This window comes from Patella vulgata, chromosome 5 (genome assembly GCF_932274485.2).
Source record: "Patella vulgata chromosome 5, xgPatVulg1.2, whole genome shotgun sequence".
Classification (NCBI taxonomy): Eukaryota; Metazoa; Mollusca; class Gastropoda; family Patellidae; genus Patella; species Patella vulgata.
The window spans coordinates 10,349,621-10,370,545 of NC_065883.2; the positions used below are offsets into that span (position 1 = coordinate 10,349,621).

At 40.5% G+C, this 20,925-nt stretch overlaps 1 protein-coding gene across 6 annotated transcripts in view; it reads right to left on the reverse strand.

The window, feature by feature from the left end:
• The window catches only part of LOC126821938 (serine/threonine-protein phosphatase 6 regulatory ankyrin repeat subunit C), a 104,747-nt gene that overhangs the window by 38,560 nt on the left and 45,262 nt on the right, over window positions 1-20,925 (reverse strand). For 4 of the 6 annotated variants that reach the window (XM_056101351.1, XM_056101350.1, XM_056101353.1 and 1 more), the window contains exon 2: window positions 18,849-19,140. Coding sequence is in view for 3 of the 6 variants with exons in the window: in XM_056101353.1 (XP_055957328.1) it covers window positions 18,849-19,068 (220 nt within the window). In the remaining 3 variants the exon portion in view is untranslated. Of the gene's footprint in view, window positions 1-18,848; window positions 19,141-20,184; window positions 20,300-20,925 lie in introns of those variants that run through there. The other 2 variants (XM_050550590.2, XM_050550592.2) reach the window with 1 other exon arrangement.

Here is a 20,925-nt window from a genome sequence, read left to right on the forward strand (position 1 = left end):
TCAGGGAAACAATCAAGGAACTGGGACTGGGGGAGCTATACATTGTTCGAATAATAAAGTTTACAATATCCGTTATTATATTCGATAACTGCAATTCAAATCTATTGAAATAGAATTTTCTATAAAAATCTAAGAACACAACTGTTCCTGCAAAGCATGCGTACTATTATAATTTATAGCCATACTATTTCCATGCGTTACAATATAATAATTCGACAAACATTTTCCTAGTAATGACGACTACTAAGATTTTAGTAGAGTATCGTGCGTTCTGCACACAGACATCTATCTTTTTCGAGAATAGATCTCTGTCCGAAATGGCTGTCTATCCAAAAAATAGTATATTACATGTATTTTGTAATGTGGTTCTATCTGCTATACACACAAAGACTAAATGATATCAAATTGAAGTGAAATGAATATTTGTAAAAATTATCGAAGTATACTTAGAGTTTTCGACTACAGTCGTTGATTTAGGAATTAAAATGTCGGTTAACTAACTTATAGTGTCTGTTCTTAAATGGAGCTAATTGTAAACAGACAGGGTAAGTTTAGTGTGGAATAGTGATGCTCTTAGGGGGACATAACTTGCGTGCGAAGTTAGAAATTCGTGATTTTTGGCAGATGTGGGTATTCCACGATTTAAGTGTGCAGTTAAGTTTTGGTCCGCCGCCTTTCGAAGAAAACAGGGGACTAGTAAAATGGGTTCGTCCGTCTGTCCGTCTGTCTGTCTGTCATACTTTTTGGGACACAATAACTCTCTTTCTAATTGAGCTAGGATGTTCAAACTTAGTTTAGGTGTTTATTAGGTCAATTCATTGATGGAGTTCGAAGATGATCATTTTCCGCTTAGGGTAAGCGGAGATAAGCAATTTGATTGGTTGATTCTTTCGGACCCGATAATTTTAGTTCTAATTAAGTGAGAGTGATGAAACTTGGTGTATAGTTTCATGACATCAATACCTTGACTAAGTTTTATAATGAGCATTTTCTGCTCAGGGTAAGCAGAGCGATAAGCAATTTGACTGGTCGAAACTTTAGAACACAATAACTCTCGTTCTAGAATGTTCAAACTTGGTGTAGGCATTCATTAGGTGAATCTTTTGATGGAGTTCGATGATGAACATTGTCTGCTTACGGTAGGCAGATATAAGCAATCTGATTGGTTGATGCTTTAGGGGCACGATAACTTTGGTTATAATGAAGTGAGAGTGACGAAACTCTGAATATAGATTCATTATATCATTACCTTGACTATATCATTTTCTGCCTGGGCTTAGGAGCGATAAGCAAGTTGATTGCTCAAGACTTTGGAACATAAATGTTTAAACCTGATGTAGATGTTCATTAGGTGAATGTCTTGACTGATTTCAAGCTAAAGCTAAGCAGAGCTAATCAATTTCATTGGTCGATGCTTTTAGACAAGATAATCTTGATTCTATCTGATAGAGAGTGGTGAAATTTAGTGTATAGTTTGTTTGCTCGATACTTTTGAAAAAAATAAATGTGCGATTAATTAATATGCGTCATCTATTTATTTTGGGATTTCGGTGGGGAACATCAGCCTCACTGTTGGCTTGTTCACATATAGTCCGGTGGCTGTAGGGGACAGGGGCGTAAATGTGGGGGGGGGGGGTAGTCGGTCGCAAAATCAGTGCAGTCACTGCAGCCGGTCTCAAAATTATGCATCGGCGACTCAATGAATTAATGAGGTAAACAAACAATGCCAGAATAGATCCCAGGGGCAGGGGCAGGATTGACAGGGGCAGATCTTGAGATTCTGTCCCATTGGCTCACATTTTTGGTCCTCTCTTCCTCAAGACTTTCTCCCAGCAATGACCTCAAATGCTAGGATATTGACTCAATTGTTCAAAATTTTCTCAGGTTGCTCAGTGTTATATGCACAATCATCATATATGACATAAACTTTATGTCAACTTAAATAAAACTGCTTTCCGGAGAGACAACGATCGGCGAACAACTATATAATTATACAATACTGTCTATGTTCTAATGGGACGCTTAATGTTATAGCCAGTATTTCGTTGACATTCATTGTGGGGTGGGATTTTGGATGGCACCCTAGATTTCGAACCACCCAACCCACCCCCTATTCCCAGCTTCTAGATCCGCTCTGCACATGGCCCCTAGAAAACTCGCACCTGTGGTACGCGGTTCCTGACTGCGTCACTCGTACTGGGGGTATGTGCATCAGTCGATCGCATTTTGGCTACCCCCCCCCCCAAAAAAAAACAAACAACAAAATCGCTATGTACGCCCCTGGGGGGGGGGGGGGCAGGTTTTTTGTGTAGATTCCGAATCTGTGTGGTGATCATGCGTTTGAGGAAATTTTGCCTTGGCAGAGGCACTATGGCCTACTCTTATATCGAATTCCAACTGCCAAGGGATCCTTAACGTGCATGCAAATGTAAACACGGGACCTCGGTTTGTCGTCCCTTCTCAACGACTCAACAGGTTTCCTTGGTCAGGCCCTCCGCCCTGCACCACTGATAAGAGGTAACCACGTCGGAAAGTCCAAAAGAACTTTCTCGGCGAAAACACGCGACCACCAAGCTAGCGAGCCAGCGTCTTACCCACTTAGCCACCCTGGCTCCCAGGCATTACTAGGAAACTGCGTGTTGAAGTATTATATTGTAACGCATGAAAATAGTATGTTTATAATTTATGATAAATTATGACAAATTTATGTAAGACCAGACAGCTCTTTATTCAGAGTTCTTAGTCCTTATTCTTAATTCATTGTCCTTAATTCTTCATTTGTTGTCGTAATCGACATTTGTACACTAAAATTAACATTAGTATCTTAAAATCAATATTTGTTTTACAAATCAGACATTTGTCATATCAGATTTGTAAAATGTAATATAATTGCATTTTATATAAAGATAAGATTTATTTTAGAAAATCAAAAAATAGCCTACATTTACATTTCATCAGAAAAACGAAAAACAAATCCGAAACAACAAATTTCTAATTACAAATCTTCAAATACAAATCTTACAAAAAACATTTTTCCAAAAACATTTCTTCTATAACATTTTTCCAAAAACATTTCTTCTATAACATTTTTCCAAAAACATTTCTTCTATAACATTTTTCCAAAAACATTTCTCCAAACACATTTCTCGAAATCCATCGAACCGGTATGAGCGGAAATGTACCTGCCATACAATAAGTCACCATACAATTAAAGAGAGAGAGAGAAAGAAATGGGGTTTCACGTCCACTCGACACAAACTAGGTCATTTCGGGAATAACATATGGTTTAATTTTTTTATTTCAATAATTCGCTTGCGCGTAGAGGTCTTTAGCAGTGGGAGGACTGGAGGACCCGGAGAAAACCCACGGGGTTGGACAGGCGTTCCTACTCCTTGTCACGTACTACCGGGGAATCGAAACCCCGCCAGTTGACTCAATGACAAACCGTATGATACAGCGCGCGCGTGCTAACCATTCGGCCATCCAACCCCCCACACTAAAGGAAAATCGAGCAAGCATATATACAATAAGAAAAATCGCTCGATGACCGCGACTCTAGTGAAACCACGTGGGTGGTATGGCTAATCGGGCTGGGCCTTCGAGAAAGAAAATACATGGAAAGTAGTCTATTTTCAGAAATTAGGTTTTGTCTGATAGCGACATATTTCTTTTCTTTTAATCTCTTCTAAATCATGTAATCATGAATTTGCCAGGGAATAAGTAATATATTGAGAGATAAATAAATAAATACTTTCCACTCATGCATTACACGATAACCCGTATTTTAACTTTTAAATCCCCCCACCCCGCCGGCCTCACTAAGTTAATAGTATTTAGCGTCATCCAACTGTAATACCTTTTTTCAAGCTATGCAAATTTAAATGTGCCAGAATATAATTTACATTTGTGAAAAAGTAAATGAAACTTCTTTTCAGTGGTATTCTGTGTGATGTCTGGAATGTCGTAATATGACCCGTATTTTGACATTTAAGACCCCACGGCTGTAACACTATCTTAGTGGTAACAGAGATCAGTTTCGTAAATAAATGGTTTATTTACATCAGGTAAATAAAACAGCTACATACATACAACAACAATACAGGAACTTAAACTATGCAGGAACTAGTCTACGACAGGAACGTATCAGGACGGTACATAGCTATATTAAAACCACTATTCCGCCAGTCTGCCAAGGCAGCGGCTGAACTCGGGTGAGTCCATACGCCGGTTTCTGTTTTTTCTATCGTCTCCATCTCTCCTCTCCGCTCGTCTGCCTAACTGTCAGTAAACTCCTGATTATTTAGCGCCAGAGAATAGATAAGACCCATAATCATACATACAATTGCATATTCCTTTGAAGTCCTGTGGAGTTTGTACACAGAGCATATGTAGTTTGTAAATGCCATATGCGATTAATTACATGATTAATTAAATCATAGCCTGTTGGTGCCTTAACAGAAGTATATACGAGTTGAAAAGTCAATATAATATATTATCAAAAGCAACTTAGATCAATAAGTTCTATGCACCTAATACCCCGGTCAGAGCGTGTTAAGATCGCCATAAGCGTGGTGGAGACGCCAGATATCGTGCGTTTCCATTGAGATCTATTGTCTTGGCAATGGCGATCATCGGCGTGTATCGCGACTGCACGTGCGTTTCTACCACGTGATCACGACGACTATATAAGCTGGTTAGATTTTTCCAAGCGGACGTTAAATAAAGCTATTTCACACACACAATTCTAACATTTCAAGATGATCATTGCGAAGTCATACTCTACAGTTGTGCGTTTACTAGAAACACGAAGCCAACGAAACGTGCCACCAGAGGCCGAGGCCGCGGCAGTGACCGAGACAGATTACCATCTCGGACAGTATCCACCTCACCAGCTCCAGCCTCATCACCAGCCTCGTCACCAGAGAGGGCCTCCAAGAATGATGTTGCAGTCTTACACCCAGTCAGTGACATGTCAGCGTGATACTCCCATCCAGATTATACCGAGCAAGAAATCTAGGGTCTTGAGTGACATTAATATAGAAGAAGAAGAATCCATGGTTGAACGGTTGAATGAACACCCCCTCTTGTATAACAAAAGGCTGTCTTCATACAAAGACAAAGGGAAGAAAGACAGCTTGTAGTCTGAGCAAGCTACATTGCTGGGCAATGATGATTTTAACATCACGGTGTTGTACCGGTCTATCCGGACCAGGTATGGCCCACTGTTGAAAAAGAAGTCTGGTGCAGGAGCTGGAGAACTAACAGACCGTGACAATATCCACAAAGTCCAACCATGAACAGCTGTCAGTGTAAGTAAATATATATATTGCGCATGCTCTCTGATAAGTATTGTGCAAATGGTGTACGGACATTTATTCTGGAATACCGCCCTGACCACGTTGTACTTATTGAAATTGTGGTCGCAGGCAAAAGTATATTCATATACATGTACATACACTCAGATAACATAAATTTGTACATATCTGTATTATTGTTGATTAAACATACATTATGCAAGATCTAAATCTGCCTATTGCAGGCCTTCCTTTAGCCCTTAAATGTTATATAAACTATTAATAAGACATTTATTAACACGGAAAGACCTTAATCAAATCTCGATGGCATCTTATGTGTCGGATTTTCATTGGATTGGAATCCGTTCTGCTGCTCAACGCTCATTCTTGATTAAATCCAAAAATGGATAACCCAGACTATGTTTTGTATCGTACCGTATCGTAACGACGATAGAGGCTAGGCCTAAAATTCAATCGCTAGAATCTCGGTTCAGCATGAACAATTTGACTGAAATTGTCAGCATACCCCCTTTACATTATCTAGTTTTAAACTATTATAGTTAGAACTGCCAGCTCTTAACCAAATCTTCCATAATGCATCTTTAATAATAAAGTATATTAATGCATTACAACAAAACAATCCAAGTGAATTACAGTTTTAGAACACATGTTAGAACTGAAATATATCTATCTTCGGAATTCGGCTGACCTCGCTTTCTCATTGTGTCTTTGCAGATCAAGGCTAAGCTGACTGCGCAATTGCCTGCAGACGATGACGATAACGGAGAACTGCAAGATCTTGATGAGAACCTATCCATGGCGTCAACTCTGGCGCCCTCCAGGCCTGAGTCTACGGAGGGTTCTGCTGGTGTTGGACGTTCGTCCGAAGCATTCATCATCCAGGGCCACTGCTGGTGACGAGAGGCTCATTGACACACTGGAAGAGAGGGGGCGACACCCGATGCAAGAGAAGCTCATAGATCTGATCAAACCAACAGTGCATCCCACCGAGAGGTCAACATATGGGGAATGGGCAAATTCGGTGATGGAGGACTTCGACAGCTCTCTGTGGAGGCAGTTCCAGCAGGAACACAGTCAGCTACTCTACAAATTTCTGGATATGAATGAGCGTATCCGGGTGGGACTTCCGGGTAGGCCTTCCCAGTGATAGCAGCCTGACCGTGGACAGCATCAGTAATACAGCAACCCGCATCCTGGTTTTTCCAAGAACCAGGAGTGCCCCCAGTGGCAGCCTCCTCCCCGGTCCTGGCCGGTAACAGTGGGGTTTTCACTAACTCCTTCGTGGATGAAATGCACCGGAAACCTGATGGATGCAGAAATGAACTATGAACTATGACTAAAATTAATACTAGACAGTGCTTATTTTATTTTCATATTTTATGTTTCATTTATTTTTATTTTATATTATTACAATCAAAATGTTTGGTGACAATTACATATTAGTTGCAATTTTCACTTAGAATTGTTACATGTATTGTATATTCTCATTTCCAAGCCCTTGAGTTCAGCAATAAATTGGTATGAAGGCAACATGGGCCAGTATACCTCATGTTAGTCAAATGAACTATTGGCATAATACTTGTATTTCAAAGTCTGTGAATGGACAATGTCTATATCATTCGATCTTGCTATGGTACTGACCCAGCTGTTGAGTTAAAGTAGAGCCTTAGCTATTCACGTTGTTTCTTGGCAATAGTGGTATCACTGTTTGGTCTTTTTACTTGGTCGTCATCATGCATATTGGCATGCTGTCCCTGTAAGCTTTGAAATGTATTCGGATCCTGGATCCGTGGAAGAAATGAAGAATAGGCTAATACAAAATAGGACTAGTATTTTATTTAGGAAAATGGCGTCTTGTAAAGGTGACCTTTTGACCTCACTCATTGTAGAATCTAGTGCTAATAATACTCTGTAAATCTTAAAAATTAATACCCCCTATTTCATAGCAAACCCCAACACCCCTATGATCCAGGGACAACATCGTGATCGAATTCTGCATGCGCATCAAGTTGTGAAGGCAGACGCATGTTTCCACAATGAGCCTTGCTGTGTCAGGCACCTGTTGCATGGTCCCTAGTTGAAAATGCCAACGTTGTGCCAGCATCCCAAATCCATTCTCCACTACTCGCCCACCTCTAAATATCCTGTAGTTGCATATCCTTTGCTATTTTATTATGTTACGTTTACGAGACGGGTTTCATCAGATAGGTACGGAGCCCAAAGGCATCATCGGCGAGGATGAAGTACGGTATGTTTCGGTCATCATTCGGTAGCCTTGCCGTCTCCCTTCTTCGCCGTTTGTCTGTCTGTTGTTGCACAATAATCGGTTGTTGTAGTATTAGCAAGTTCTGGATATCTTCTGCCATGATGATGGAGACGACATACACACTGATGTATGAACTTTGGATCATCTGTTTTTATAGCAAGTCGCACATAAAAAGCATGGTCGCCATAGGAGTGTAATGTAAGCTTGGTAACCGCGCCATGACAACGCCATAAAGACTCCAATTTTGTATTAGCCTGTTCTTCATTTCTTCCACGGATCCAGGATCCGAATACATTTCAAAGCTTACAGGGACAGCATGCTAATATGCATGATGTCGACCAAGTAAAAAGACCAAACAGTGATACCACTATTGCCAAGAAACAACGTGAATAGCTAAGGCTCTATTTTAACTCAACAGCTGGGTCAGTACCATAGCAAGATCGAATGATATAGACATTGTCCATTCACAGACTTTGAAATACAAGTATTATGCCAATAGTTCATTTGACTAATATGAGGTATACTGGCCCATGTTGCCTTCATACCAATTTATTGCTGAACTCAAGGGCTTGGAAATGAGAATATACAATACATGTAACAATTCTAAGTGAAAATTGCAACTAATATGTAATTGTCACCAAACATTTTGATTGTAATAATATAAAATAAAAATAAATGAAACATAAAATATGAAAATAAAATAAGCACTGTCTAGTATTAATTTTAGTCATAGTTCATAGTTCATTTCTGCATCCATCAGGTTTCCGGTGCATTTCATCCACGAAGGAGTTAGTGAAAACCCCACTGTTACCGGCCAGGACCGGGGAGGAGGCTGCCACTGGGGGCACTCCTGGTTCTTGGAAAAACCAGGATGCGGGTTGCTGTATTACTGATGCTGTCCACGGTCAGGCTGCTATCACTGGGAAGGCCTACCCGGAAGTCCCACCCGGATACGCTCATTCATATCCAGAAATTTGTAGAGTAGCTGACTGTGTTCCTGCTGGAACTGCCTCCACAGAGAGCTGTCGAAGTCCTCCATCACCGAATTTGCCCATTCCCCATATGTTGACCTCTCGGTGGGATGCACTGTTGGTTTGATCAGATCTATGAGCTTCTCTTGCATCGGGTGTCGACCCCTCTCTTCCAGTGTGTCAATGAGCCTCTCGTCACCAGCAGTGGCCCTGGATGATGAATGCTTCGGACGAACGTCCAACACCAGCAGAACCCTCCGTAGACTCAGGCCTGGAGGGCGCCAGAGTTGACGCCATGGATAGGTTCTCATCAAGATCTTGCAGTTCTCCGTTATCGTCATCGTCTGCAGGCAATTGCGCAGTCAGCTTAGCCTTGATCTGCAAAGACACAATGAGAAAGCGAGGTCAGCCGAATTCCGAAGATAGATATATTTCAGTTCTAACATGTGTTCTAAAACTGTAATTCACTTGGATTGTTTTGTTGTAATGCATTAATATACTTTATTATTAAAGATGCATTATGGAAGATTTGGTTAAGAGCTGGCAGTTCTAACTATAATAGTTTAAAACTAGATAATGTAAAGGGGGTATGCTGACAATTTCAGTCAAATTGTTCATGCTGAACCGAGATTCTAGCGATTGAATTTTAGGCCTAGCCTCTATCGTCGTTACGATACGGTACGATACAAAACATAGTCTGGGTTATCCATTTTTGGATTTAATCAAGAATGAGCGTTGAGCAGCAGAACGGATTCCAATCCAATGAAAATCCGACACATAAGATGCCATCGAGATTTGATTAAGGTCTTTCCGTGTTAATAAATGTCTTATTAATAGTTTATATAACATTTAAGGGCTAAAGGAAGGCCTGCAATAGGCAGATTTAGATCTTGCATAATGTATGTTTAATCAACAATAATACAGATATGTACAAATTTATGTTATCTGAGTGTATGTACATGTATATGAATATATTTTTGCCTGCGACCACAATTTCAATAAGTACAACGTGGTCAGGGCGGTATTCCAGAATAAATGTCCGTACACCATTTGCACAATACTTATCAGAGAGCATGCGCAATATATATATTTACTTACACTGACAGCTGTTCATGGTTGGACTTTGTGGATATGGTCCTTCAGGAAGTCAAACTACTCCAAAATCCAATTGTCACGGTCTGTTAGTTCTCCAGCTCATGCACCAGACTTCTTTTTCAACAGTGGGCCATACCTGGTCCGGATAGACCGGTACAACACCGTGATGTTAAAATCATCATTGCCCAGCAATGTAGCTTGCTCAGACTACAAGCTGTCTTTCTTCCCTTTGTCTTTGTATGAAGACAGCCTTTTGTTATACAAGAGGGGGTGTTCATTCAACTGTTCAACCATGGATTCTTCTTCTTCTATATTAATGTCACTCAAGACCCTAGATTTCTTGCTCGGTATAATCTGGATGGGAGTATCACGCTGACATGTCACTGACTGGGTGTAAGACTGCAACATCATTCTTGGAGGCCCTCTCTGGTGACGAGGCTGGTGATGAGGCTGGAGCTGGTGAGGTGGATACTGTCCGAGATGGTAATCTGTCTCGGTCACTGCCGCGGCCTCTGGTGGCACGTTTCGTTGGCTTCGTGTTTCTAGTAAACGCACAACTGTAGAGTATGACTTCGCAATGATCATCTTGAAATGTTAGAATTGTGTGTGTAAAATAGCTTTATTTAACGTCCGCTTGGAAAAATCTAACCAGCTTATATAGTCGTCGTGATCACGTGGTAGAAACGCACGTGCAGTCGCGATACACGCCGATGATCGCCATTGCCAAGACAATAGATCTCAATGGAAACGCCATAAGCGGTATAATCGCACAATGCGGCTTTTTTCACGTTTGTAATTTTGGGGACATTTTCTTGCGTTGTGTTCACGTTTGTCGGCGCCATGGTCGTATTAAAAACTCTATAAACGCAGTGGGAACTCCTTAAGATCACCATAGGCGCACTGGGTGCCCATGCCGACGTGGTGCAATAATGGTACAATCTTCGTAACATCGCCATGACAACGCCATAAGGACTCCGAACGCTTGGTGGCGTCGTGGCAGACACGCAAGGGTCGTGATGAAGACGGCATGAAGTGGTCGTTGCAAATATTACAATTTTCGTAGCGTTTTTCTTTAGTGTGTACTACGTTCATGGAGATGTTACCACGCTTGTCTCGCGACCCCACCTTCGCGACCCCATCGCTTTCCAGGTCAGATCACAGAACTTTGGCGTTTGTTTTGAACATGATTAAAACAAACGCCGTGACTCGGCGAACATTGGCGACCATGAAGACCACAGCACGATATCTGGCGTCTCCACCACGCTTATGGCGATCTTAACACGCTCTGACGGGGGTATTAGGGGCATAGAACTTATTGATCTAAGTTGCTTTTGATAATATATTATATTGACTTTTCAACTCGTATACACTTCTGTTAAGGCACCAACAGGCTATGATTTAATTAATCATGTAATTAATCGCATATGTCATTTACAAACTACATATGCTCTGTGTACAAACTCCACAGGACTTCAAAGGAATATGCAATTGTATGTATGATTATGGGTCTTATCTATTCTCTGGCGCTAAATAATCAGGAGTTTACTGACAGTTAGGCAGACGAGCGGAGAGGAGAGATGGAGACGATAGAAAAAACAGAAACCGGCGTATGGACTCATCCGAGTTCAGCCGCTGCCTTGGCAGACTGGCGGAATGGTGGTTTTAATATAGCTATGTACCGTCCTGATATGTTCCTGTCGTAGACTAGTTCCTGCATAGTTTAAGTTCCTGTATCGTTGTTGTATGTATGTAGCTGTTTTATTTACCTGATGTAAATAAACCATTTATTTACGAAACTGATCTCTGTTACCACTAAGATAGTGTTACAGCCGTGGGGTCTTAAATGTCAAAATACGGGTCATATTACGACATTCCAGACATCACACAGAATACCACTGAAAAGAAGTTTCATTTACTTTTTCACAAATCTAAATTATATTCTGGCACATTTAAATTTGCATAGCTTGAAAAAAGGTATTACAGTTGGATGACGCTAAATACTATTAACTTAGTGAGGCCGGCGGGGTGGGGGGATTTAAAAGTTAAAATACGGGTTATCGTGTAATGCATGAGTGGAAAGTATTTATTTATTTATCTCTCAATATATTACTTATTCCCTGGCAAATTCATGATTACATGATTTAGAAGAGATTAAAAGAAAAGAAATATGTCGCTATCAGACAAAACCTAATTTCTGAAAATAGACTACTTTCCATGTATTTTCTTTCTCGAAGGCCCAGCCCGATTAGCCATACCACCCACGTGGTTTCACTAGAGTCGCGGTCATCGAGCGATTTTTCTTATGGTATATATGCTTGCTCGATTTTCCTTTAGTGTGGGGGGTTGGATGGCCGAATGGTTAGCACGCGCGCGCTGTATCATACGGTTTGTCATTGAGTCAACTGGCGGGGTTCGATTCCCCGGTAGTACGTGACAAGGAGTAGGATCGCCTGTCCAACCCCGTGGGTTTTCTCCGGGTCCTCTAGTCCTCCCACTGCTAAAGACCTCTACGCGCAAGCGAATTATTGAAATAAAAAAATTAAACCATATGTTATTCCCGAAATGACCTAGTTTGTGTCGAGTGGACGTGAAACCCCATTTCTTTCTCTCTCTCTCTTTTATTGTATGGTGACTTATTGTATGGCAGGTACATTTCCGCTCATACCGGTTCGATGGATTTCGAGAAATGTGTTTGGAGAAATGTTTTTGGAAAAATGTTATAGAAGAAATGTTTTTGGAAAAATGTTATAGAAGAAATGTTTTTGGAGAAATGTTTTTTGTAAGATTTGTATTTGGAGATTTGTAATTAGAAATTTGTTGTTTCGGATTTGTTTTTCGTTTTTATGATGAAATGTAAATGTAGGCTATTTTTTGATTTTCTAAAATAAATCTTATCTTTATATAAAATGCAATTATATTACAATCTGATATGACAAATGTCTGATTTGTAAAACAAATATTGATTTTAAGATACTAATGTTAATTTTAGTGTACAAATGTCGAAATACGACAACAAATGAAGAATTAAGGACAATGAATTAAGAATAAGGACTAAGAACTCTGAATAAAGAGCTGTCGGGTCTTACATAAATTTGTCATAATTTATCATAAATTATAAACATACTATTTTTATGCGTTACAATATAATACTTTAACACGCAGTTTCCTAGTAATGCCTGGGAGCCAGGGTGGCTAAGTGGGTAAGACGCTGGCTCGCTAGCCTGGTGGTCGCGTGTTTTCGCCGAGAAAGTTCTTTTGGACTTTCCGACGTGGTTACCTCTTATCAGTGGTGCAGGGCGGAGGGCCTGACCAAGGAAACCTGTTGAGTCGTGAGAAGGGACGACAAACCGAGGTCCCGTGTTTACATTTGCATGCACGTTAAGGATCCCTTGGCAGTTGGAATTCGATATACGAGTAGGCCATAGTGCCTCTGCCAAGGCAAAATTTCCTCAAACGCATGATCACCACACAGATTCGGAATCTACACAAAAAACCTGCCCCCCCCCCCAGGGGCGTACATAGCGATTTTGTTTGGGGGGGGGGGGGGTGTTTAGCCAAAATGCGATCGACTGATGCACATACCCCCAGTACGAGTGACGCAGTCAGGAACCGCGCACCACAGGTGCGAGTTTTCTAGGGGCCATGTGCAGAGCGGATCTAGAAGCTGGGAATAGGGGGTGGGTTGGGTGGTTCGAAATCTAGGGCGCCATCCAAAATCCCACCCCACAATGAATGTCAACGAAATACTGGCTATAACATTAAGCGTCCCATTAGAACATAGACAGTATTGTATAATTATATAGTTGTTCGCCGATCGTTGTCTCTCCGGAAAGCAGTTTTATTTAAGTTGACATAAAGTTTATGTCATATATGATGACTGTGCATATAACACTGAGCAACCTGAGAAAATTTTGAACAATTGAGTCAATATCCTAGCATTTGAGGTCATTGCTGGGAGAAAGTCTTGAGGAAGAGAGGACCAAAAATGTGAGCCAATGGGACAGAATCTCAAGATCTGCCCCTGTCAATTCTGCCCCTGCCACTGGGATCTATTCTGGCATTGTTTGTTTACCTCATTAATTCATTGAGTCGCCGATGCATAATTTTGAGACCGGCTGCAGTGACTGCACTTATTTTGAGACCGACTATTTTTCTCCCTGGGGGAACTTTTGTTCATAGACAAACATACTCACAACATAATAAGAGTGAAACACAACATTTTGTCAAACATGATAAGTTGACAAGGTTATTTTATACTAAAGTTTTGCGTGAGTAGCGATACGTATGCAGTGAGCACTTATTTTGATACCGACTGCTCTTATTTTGCGATCGACTGCACTGATTTTGCGACCGACTACCCCCCCCCCCCACATTTACGCCCCTGTCCCCTACAGCCACCGGACTATATGTGACTAATCGCACATTTATTTTTTTCAAAAGTATCGAGCAAACAAACTATACACTAAATTTCACCACTCTCTATCAGATAGAATCAAGATTATCTTGTCTCAAAGCATCGACCAATGAAATTGATTAGCTCTGCTTAGCTTTAGCTTGAAATCAGTCAAGACATTGACCTAATGAACATCTACATCAGGTTTAAACATTTATGTTCCAAAGTCTTGAGCAATCAACTTGCTTATCGCTCCTAAGCCCAGGCAGAAAATGATATAGTCAAGGTAATGATATAATGAATCTATATTCAGAGTTTCGTCACTCTCACTTCATTATAACCAAAGTTATCGTTCCCCTAAAGCATCAACCAATCAGATTGCTTATATCTGCCTACCGTAAGCAGACAATGTTCATCATCGAACACCATCAAAAGATTCACCTAATGAATGCCTACACCAAATTTGAACATTCTAGAACGAGAGTTATTGTGTTCTAAAGTTTCGACCAGTCAAATTGCTTATCGCTCTGCTTACCCTGAGCAGAAAATGCTCATAATAAAACTTAGTCATGGTATTGATGTCATGAAACTATACACCAAGTTTCATCACTCTCACTTAATTAGAACTAAAATTATCGGGTCCGAAAGAATCAACCAATCGAATTGCTTATCGCCGCTTACCCGAAGCGGAAAATGCTCATCTTCGAACTCCATCAATGAATTGACCTAATAAACATAAAACTAAGTTTGAACATTCTAGCTCAATTAGAAAGAGAGTTATTGTGTCCCAAAAAGTATGACAGACAGACAGACAGACGAACCCATTTTACTAGTCCCCTGTTTTCTTCGAAAGGCGGCGGACCAAAACTTAACTGCACACTTAAATCGTGGAATACCCACATCTGCCAAAAATCACGAATTTCTAACTTCGCACGCAAGTTATGTCCCCCTAAGAGCATCACTATTCCACACTAAACTTACCTTGTCTGTTTACTATTAGCTCCATTTAAGAACAGACACTATAAGCTAGTTAACCGACATTTTAATTCCTAAATCAACGACTGTAGTCGAAAACTCGAAGTATACTTCGATAATTTTGAAAAATATTCATTTCGCTTCAATTTAATATCATTTAGTCGTTGTGTGTATAGCAGATAGAACCACATTACAAAATACATGTAATATACTATTTTTTGGATAGGCAGCCATTTTGGACAGAGATCTATTCTCGAAAAGATAGATGTCTGTGTGCAGAACGCACGATACTCTACTAAAATCTTAGTAGTCGTCATTACTAGGAAAATGTTTGTCGAATTATTATATTGTAACGCATGGAAATAGTATGGCTATAAATTATAATAGTACGCATGCTTTGCAGGAACAGTTGTGTTCTTAGATTTTTATAGAAAATTCTATTTCAATAGATTTGAATTGCAGTTATCGAATATAATAACGGATATTGTAAACTTTATTATTCGAACAATGTATAACAAATATAAATCAAGATCTTAGCAATACGCAGGTCCCTTTGGCTTTAAAGTTAGACTGAACACATCATTCATTTGTTTATTAGAGCAGAAGCCCAGGGGGTTTTGGGGCGTGTCTGTTAGGGGTAACCCACCGCACAAACTATCTGGCAGTGGTCATTCATGACTCTGTGGTGGCACTGAACAACTCCAAAGCTGTTTTAGGTGGTACAGATTTCAGCTAATCTAGCCTAGCTTTGATCTAAATATTAGATAACTCTTGTCAAGGATACTCCACCACTACAAATGTCTGGCAATTACATAGCTCTGTAATATACTATTCAAAAAAAGTAGGGGATATTTGATTTTTAAGTGTTATTAAAGTCACCTAATGAAACTGACGAAGAAACAAATGACAAAATGAAATGAAGTTCACATTCATCGATTTATTCCAAATGATCGTTAGACTAAGTAAGGCACAGACTCACCATTATAAGGGTAAAATGATACCCGGGGTCAAACAGCAAAGTTACCACAGCATCACAACCAAGTCAGTAACGGGTAAATCCTCCTCTGTTTGCCAAACAAGCATTGATCCGACGTGGCATACTCCTAATGAGACGTCTAAGGTCATTTTGGTCCAGATTGTCCCATTCCTGTTGCAACGCAGCAGCAAGTTCTTGGACATTGGCAGGACGTTGTTGACGTTGACGTAACCTCTGTTGTTGGAGGTAACCTGTAACGATCCTGGCCCTGTGACATCTTGCGTTGTCATCCTGGAAGATGAAACGGCGGCCATGACGTCGTGCGAACGGCACAACATGGACTGCCAAGATGTTGTTCCGGTAGTACTGGCCTGTAACACGCCCTGCAACAACATGTAAAGCCGTTCTTCCAGCAACAGTGATGCCTCCCCACACCATAACAGAACCACCCCCAAATCGATCATGTCTGATGACGTTAACGTCTTGGAAGCGCTCGTTTCGACGACGCCACACCCTCCTACGTCTGTCCAAAAAATCAACAGTGAACCTTGACTCATCTCAAAACATCACATTGCTCCAGCGTCGATTATCCCAGTGTTGACGATCCCTACACCAACGACGTCTTGCCTGAATGTGATGATCTCTCAAACAAGGGATCACGCGAGGACGTCGGGCGCGAAGGTGACCCCTATGCAGTCGATTCCGAATCGTCTGGCCACTCACTCTCACACCAGTGTCTGTTTGAAGACGAGCGCTGATCTGATTTGCTGTGATGACACGATTTCTCAAGGCCAAGGTACGGATAAATCGATCCTGGGCTTGAGTTGTCGACCTGAGCGTGGTCTGTCCTGTACAGATTGTGTATCACGGTATCTGGACCATAGCCTGCTTATGACAAACTGAGAAACATTCATCGTCCGCGCCACAACCGCCTGTGTTGTGCCGATCTGTAGCATGCCAAGGGCACGTAACCTTTCATTTTGGGTAAGCCGACGCATATCAAAATTTGTTTTCTGGTCACTAAAACAATTAAACTGATGTTTCCACCCTGGAATTCAATGCCACAATGACTGTAACATTCAAAGTCAGAGTCGTGCAAATCTTGGGTTGGACCCCCATGATGATCCCAAGCATCACCTGCATTCCATGCGGTAGCTATTGGTGCGTTTGGGCGTCACATGTAACTGGAAATGTTTCTTCTGTTAGGTTCTATAGTGACTTTTTTCGTAGTCATTTGCATATTTTAGTATTATGCCCCCAAAATCAAATATCCCCTACTTTTTTTGATCGATTTGGGGGTGGTTCTGTTATGGTGTGGGGAGGCATCACTGTTGCTGGAAGAACGGCTTTACATGTTGTTGCAGGGCGTGTTACAGGCCAGTACTACCGGGACAACATCTTGGCAGTCCATGTTGTGCCGTTCGCACGACGTCATGGCCGCCGTTTCATCTTCCGGGATGACAACGCAAGATGTCACAGGGCCAGGATCGTTACAGGTTACCTCCAACAACAGAACATCACCACATTACCTTGGCCAGCACTGAGTCCCGACCTCTCCCCCATCGAGCATGTCTGGGACATGCTTGGACAGAGGTTACGTCAACGTCAACAACGTCCTGCCAATGTCCAAGAACTTGCTGCTGCGTTGCAACAGGAATGGGACAATCTGGACCAAAATGACCTTAGACGTCTCATTAGGAGTATGCCACGTCGGATCAATGCTTGTTTGGCAAACAGAGGAGGATTTACCCGTTACTGACTTGGTTGTGATGCTGTGGTAACTTTGCTGTTTGACCCCGGGTATCATTTTACCCTTATAATGGTCAGTCTGTGCCTTACTTAGTCTAACGATCATTTGGAATAAATCGATGAATGTGAACTTCATTTCATTTTGTCATTTGTTTCTTCGTCAGTTTCATTAGGTGACTTTAATAACACTTAAAAATCAAATATCCCCTACTTTTTTTGAATAGTATATATAGGAGAAAATTGGTACACTTTTCAGCTAGGTTGACCCCCTGGGCTCCCGGTCTATAATTATCATTTGAGAAATTTATAGAAATTCTGCCAGTGCCTTTATAATCCCAAACGCGTTGCGGCGTTGATGGAACGAAAGATGCACGTGACGTTATTTTCTACCTAAATAAATACTAGCGATTAAAACGCAATAAGTAAAACAAGAGATTTTCGGAAAATCTGACTTTTCGGGAAAACGGGTAAAGTAATAATTATTATTTCATCTAATTGGCAAAACAAAGTCCCCAAAACCTAATAAAACACTACGTTTACCTTCCATTTGATTGAAAACGACGAATTTGTACTGAATTGGCTATAGATTAAAACATTTTGTCTGGAGGCACCCTACTTTGTGCAACATTTTTCGGGCATCGAATTTTATTTGTGAATGCAGCTGCAACAGTCTGATTAGATGATTGGTAATCTGGTCGTTTTGGGTACAGAATCATTGGACTACTTTGAAGTTACTTTCCCCACGGACCAGAATAGCAGAAAAATGCATTAAGCTATATTAGATCACTTTTAAGTTGCTGTATTCACGGCCGTCAAATTTTCCAAATCTTGGGGGCACCGCTCTGTCGCCTTTCGCAGACGACCTGCGCCGCCGTCTGTAACCCAAAATATTTTCGGGCATTCCGGGTTCTGCCCCCCCCCTCCAACACCAAACAGTCATCGAGCACGTACGCCTATGACAATGAGTATAGTACCCGGCATATGGATGGTGCCCCCGTATAATAGGCCTTAGTATAGGCCCATCGTAGTCTACAAATAGTTGGCCCACTGATGGATTTGCTCAAGAACCCTCAGGTAGGTAACCCTTGTTCTGATTACACATACTTACTGTTTATTACTTTGCTTTTGTCGCCTCTCGAGTTATTCACGTTGCTACTATGACTGTCTGTCTCGGCATCTACAGTCTGGTTTTCTGAATCTGATTCATCCTGAAGACGGTTTGTGTTTCTTTTCCGTGGATATAAATACCATGTAAGAAACAAAATGACCAATAGAAGGAAAATATGATCAACCGCTCTTAATACCCAGTACATAATCCACAAAGACATTTTGACTCACTGATGCTGTCAAGGATGGAGTTATCTTCCCAATGTTTAACACCATGCAGTCTCAACCTGGATCTGACAATAAAAATTATGCTTTAGTTTAATATGTCATTCGTTTAAATCGAAACGCAATTATTACTGACACGTAACAATTGTCAAATAGGATATATCACTATTTGGACCCCCCCCCCCCGCTCCCCAACACATTATTTCTTAACCTTATTCTTTTTTATGGATTGCCAATCATTTAGTAGAATTGTAATTTACTTCAATACATCCATGACGATTTTCCCAAATCCAAGAGCGACAGCTTAATTCCTACAATTTAGTAAATGGCAAATCTATCACAAGTTGTCATGATCTCAAATCAGTTTCTCTATAAATATTAGTAATTCTCTCAAACCAATGATGAAATGATCTATATGTGACACTGCTCCAACAAATTATCTCAAAACACAATCATACATATAATACAAAACCAACACATTTCAGTCAACACCACTTTAACAGAATTAGCTAAGCTGGTTGTATGTTGACATATGTCGCCATAGAGTATTTGAGAAATACATCCATGGGGCGGTCTAGGAAAAAAAGTCCCTCTTGTCTTGAGTATAAAATAATCAACAAACCTACATGTACCTGTTGTTGAGGTACAGCAGTTTAGCTATAGTGGTACAATATCTGTATAAAATTGTGTATTTGGGGTCTCCGCTGACATTATGTCAATGAATCGTGGTACGGATGTAAAGGGGAACCAATTTAGAAAGAGTACACATCTACCCTATCCTTGGATCCGAACAGGTACCAATTTTACCTTGAACGCCCTCATTTGAAATTTGACCCGACATGTCTAAGGGAGGTTGTGACACTCACCTTAATTCCTAGGTCTAGAATCCATAGCATACCCCAGAGCTCACCCCACCGTTTTAGAATGTCTGCCATTACAAACAGACTTAAACAAATGGCTACATTATTGTTATATTAAAAGTGGTCGATTTCACCTTTTCAATTTGTTGGAGATCCTCTTTTTACGAAACAAGTCTGTCCGGATCCAGTTCCAATGGAGGAGGAAAAGAGTCCTCTTTCATTAGAAATAATCAAATGAACGGAAATTCTAACCTTTCTAATATGTTGAAATCTGACTTTTACAACCCAATTAGATGTGTATAACCGATCCACTTTTGTAGCTTGTCTGCAATCCTCTGTTCGATTAACAATTGTATGTAAGGCTTTATACATTTCAAAGGATCGCCTTTCAAGCCTCATAGTTATATAATTATGTGGTTGTTAGAATATGCACGCTACAATGCACAATCTCTGTATAAACATTATAACCCTTACAATATATTCTTTCAAACTGCTCAATTAAAAATTATGCATTAAAGTTATATGTTCTATAGGCCATTGTCTTTTCCAATCCGAACATTATTGTGACAATGAATTAAGATTACTGGGAGGGGAGAAAGATGGGTTGGAGCAATTGAAGTATTCAAATAGAAATGTAGCATATTTTAGTCTTGAAACAAGCAGGTTACTAAATTGTATAGGAATCAGATTGTAAGAACCGACAAGAATAGTTTGTTGTCGATATCTCTTACAGTATTGCAATCATTTATATGCTATCTAACTCAATATTACCCATAATATTACAAATGTAAAACACGAAATACAATTCAATAGTGGTCCACTTCATTCAAAAATGTTATCTTTATAGGCGTATGGAGCGGAGACGGGCAAAAACAATATTTTTCGAGCGATCATCAAATATTTCGGGTAAAGATGAAAAAAGATAAAATTTGAGTCGATATAAAAGGAAATATATGAAAATTATTCCACCCCGCAATGTATATGCCAGGAATC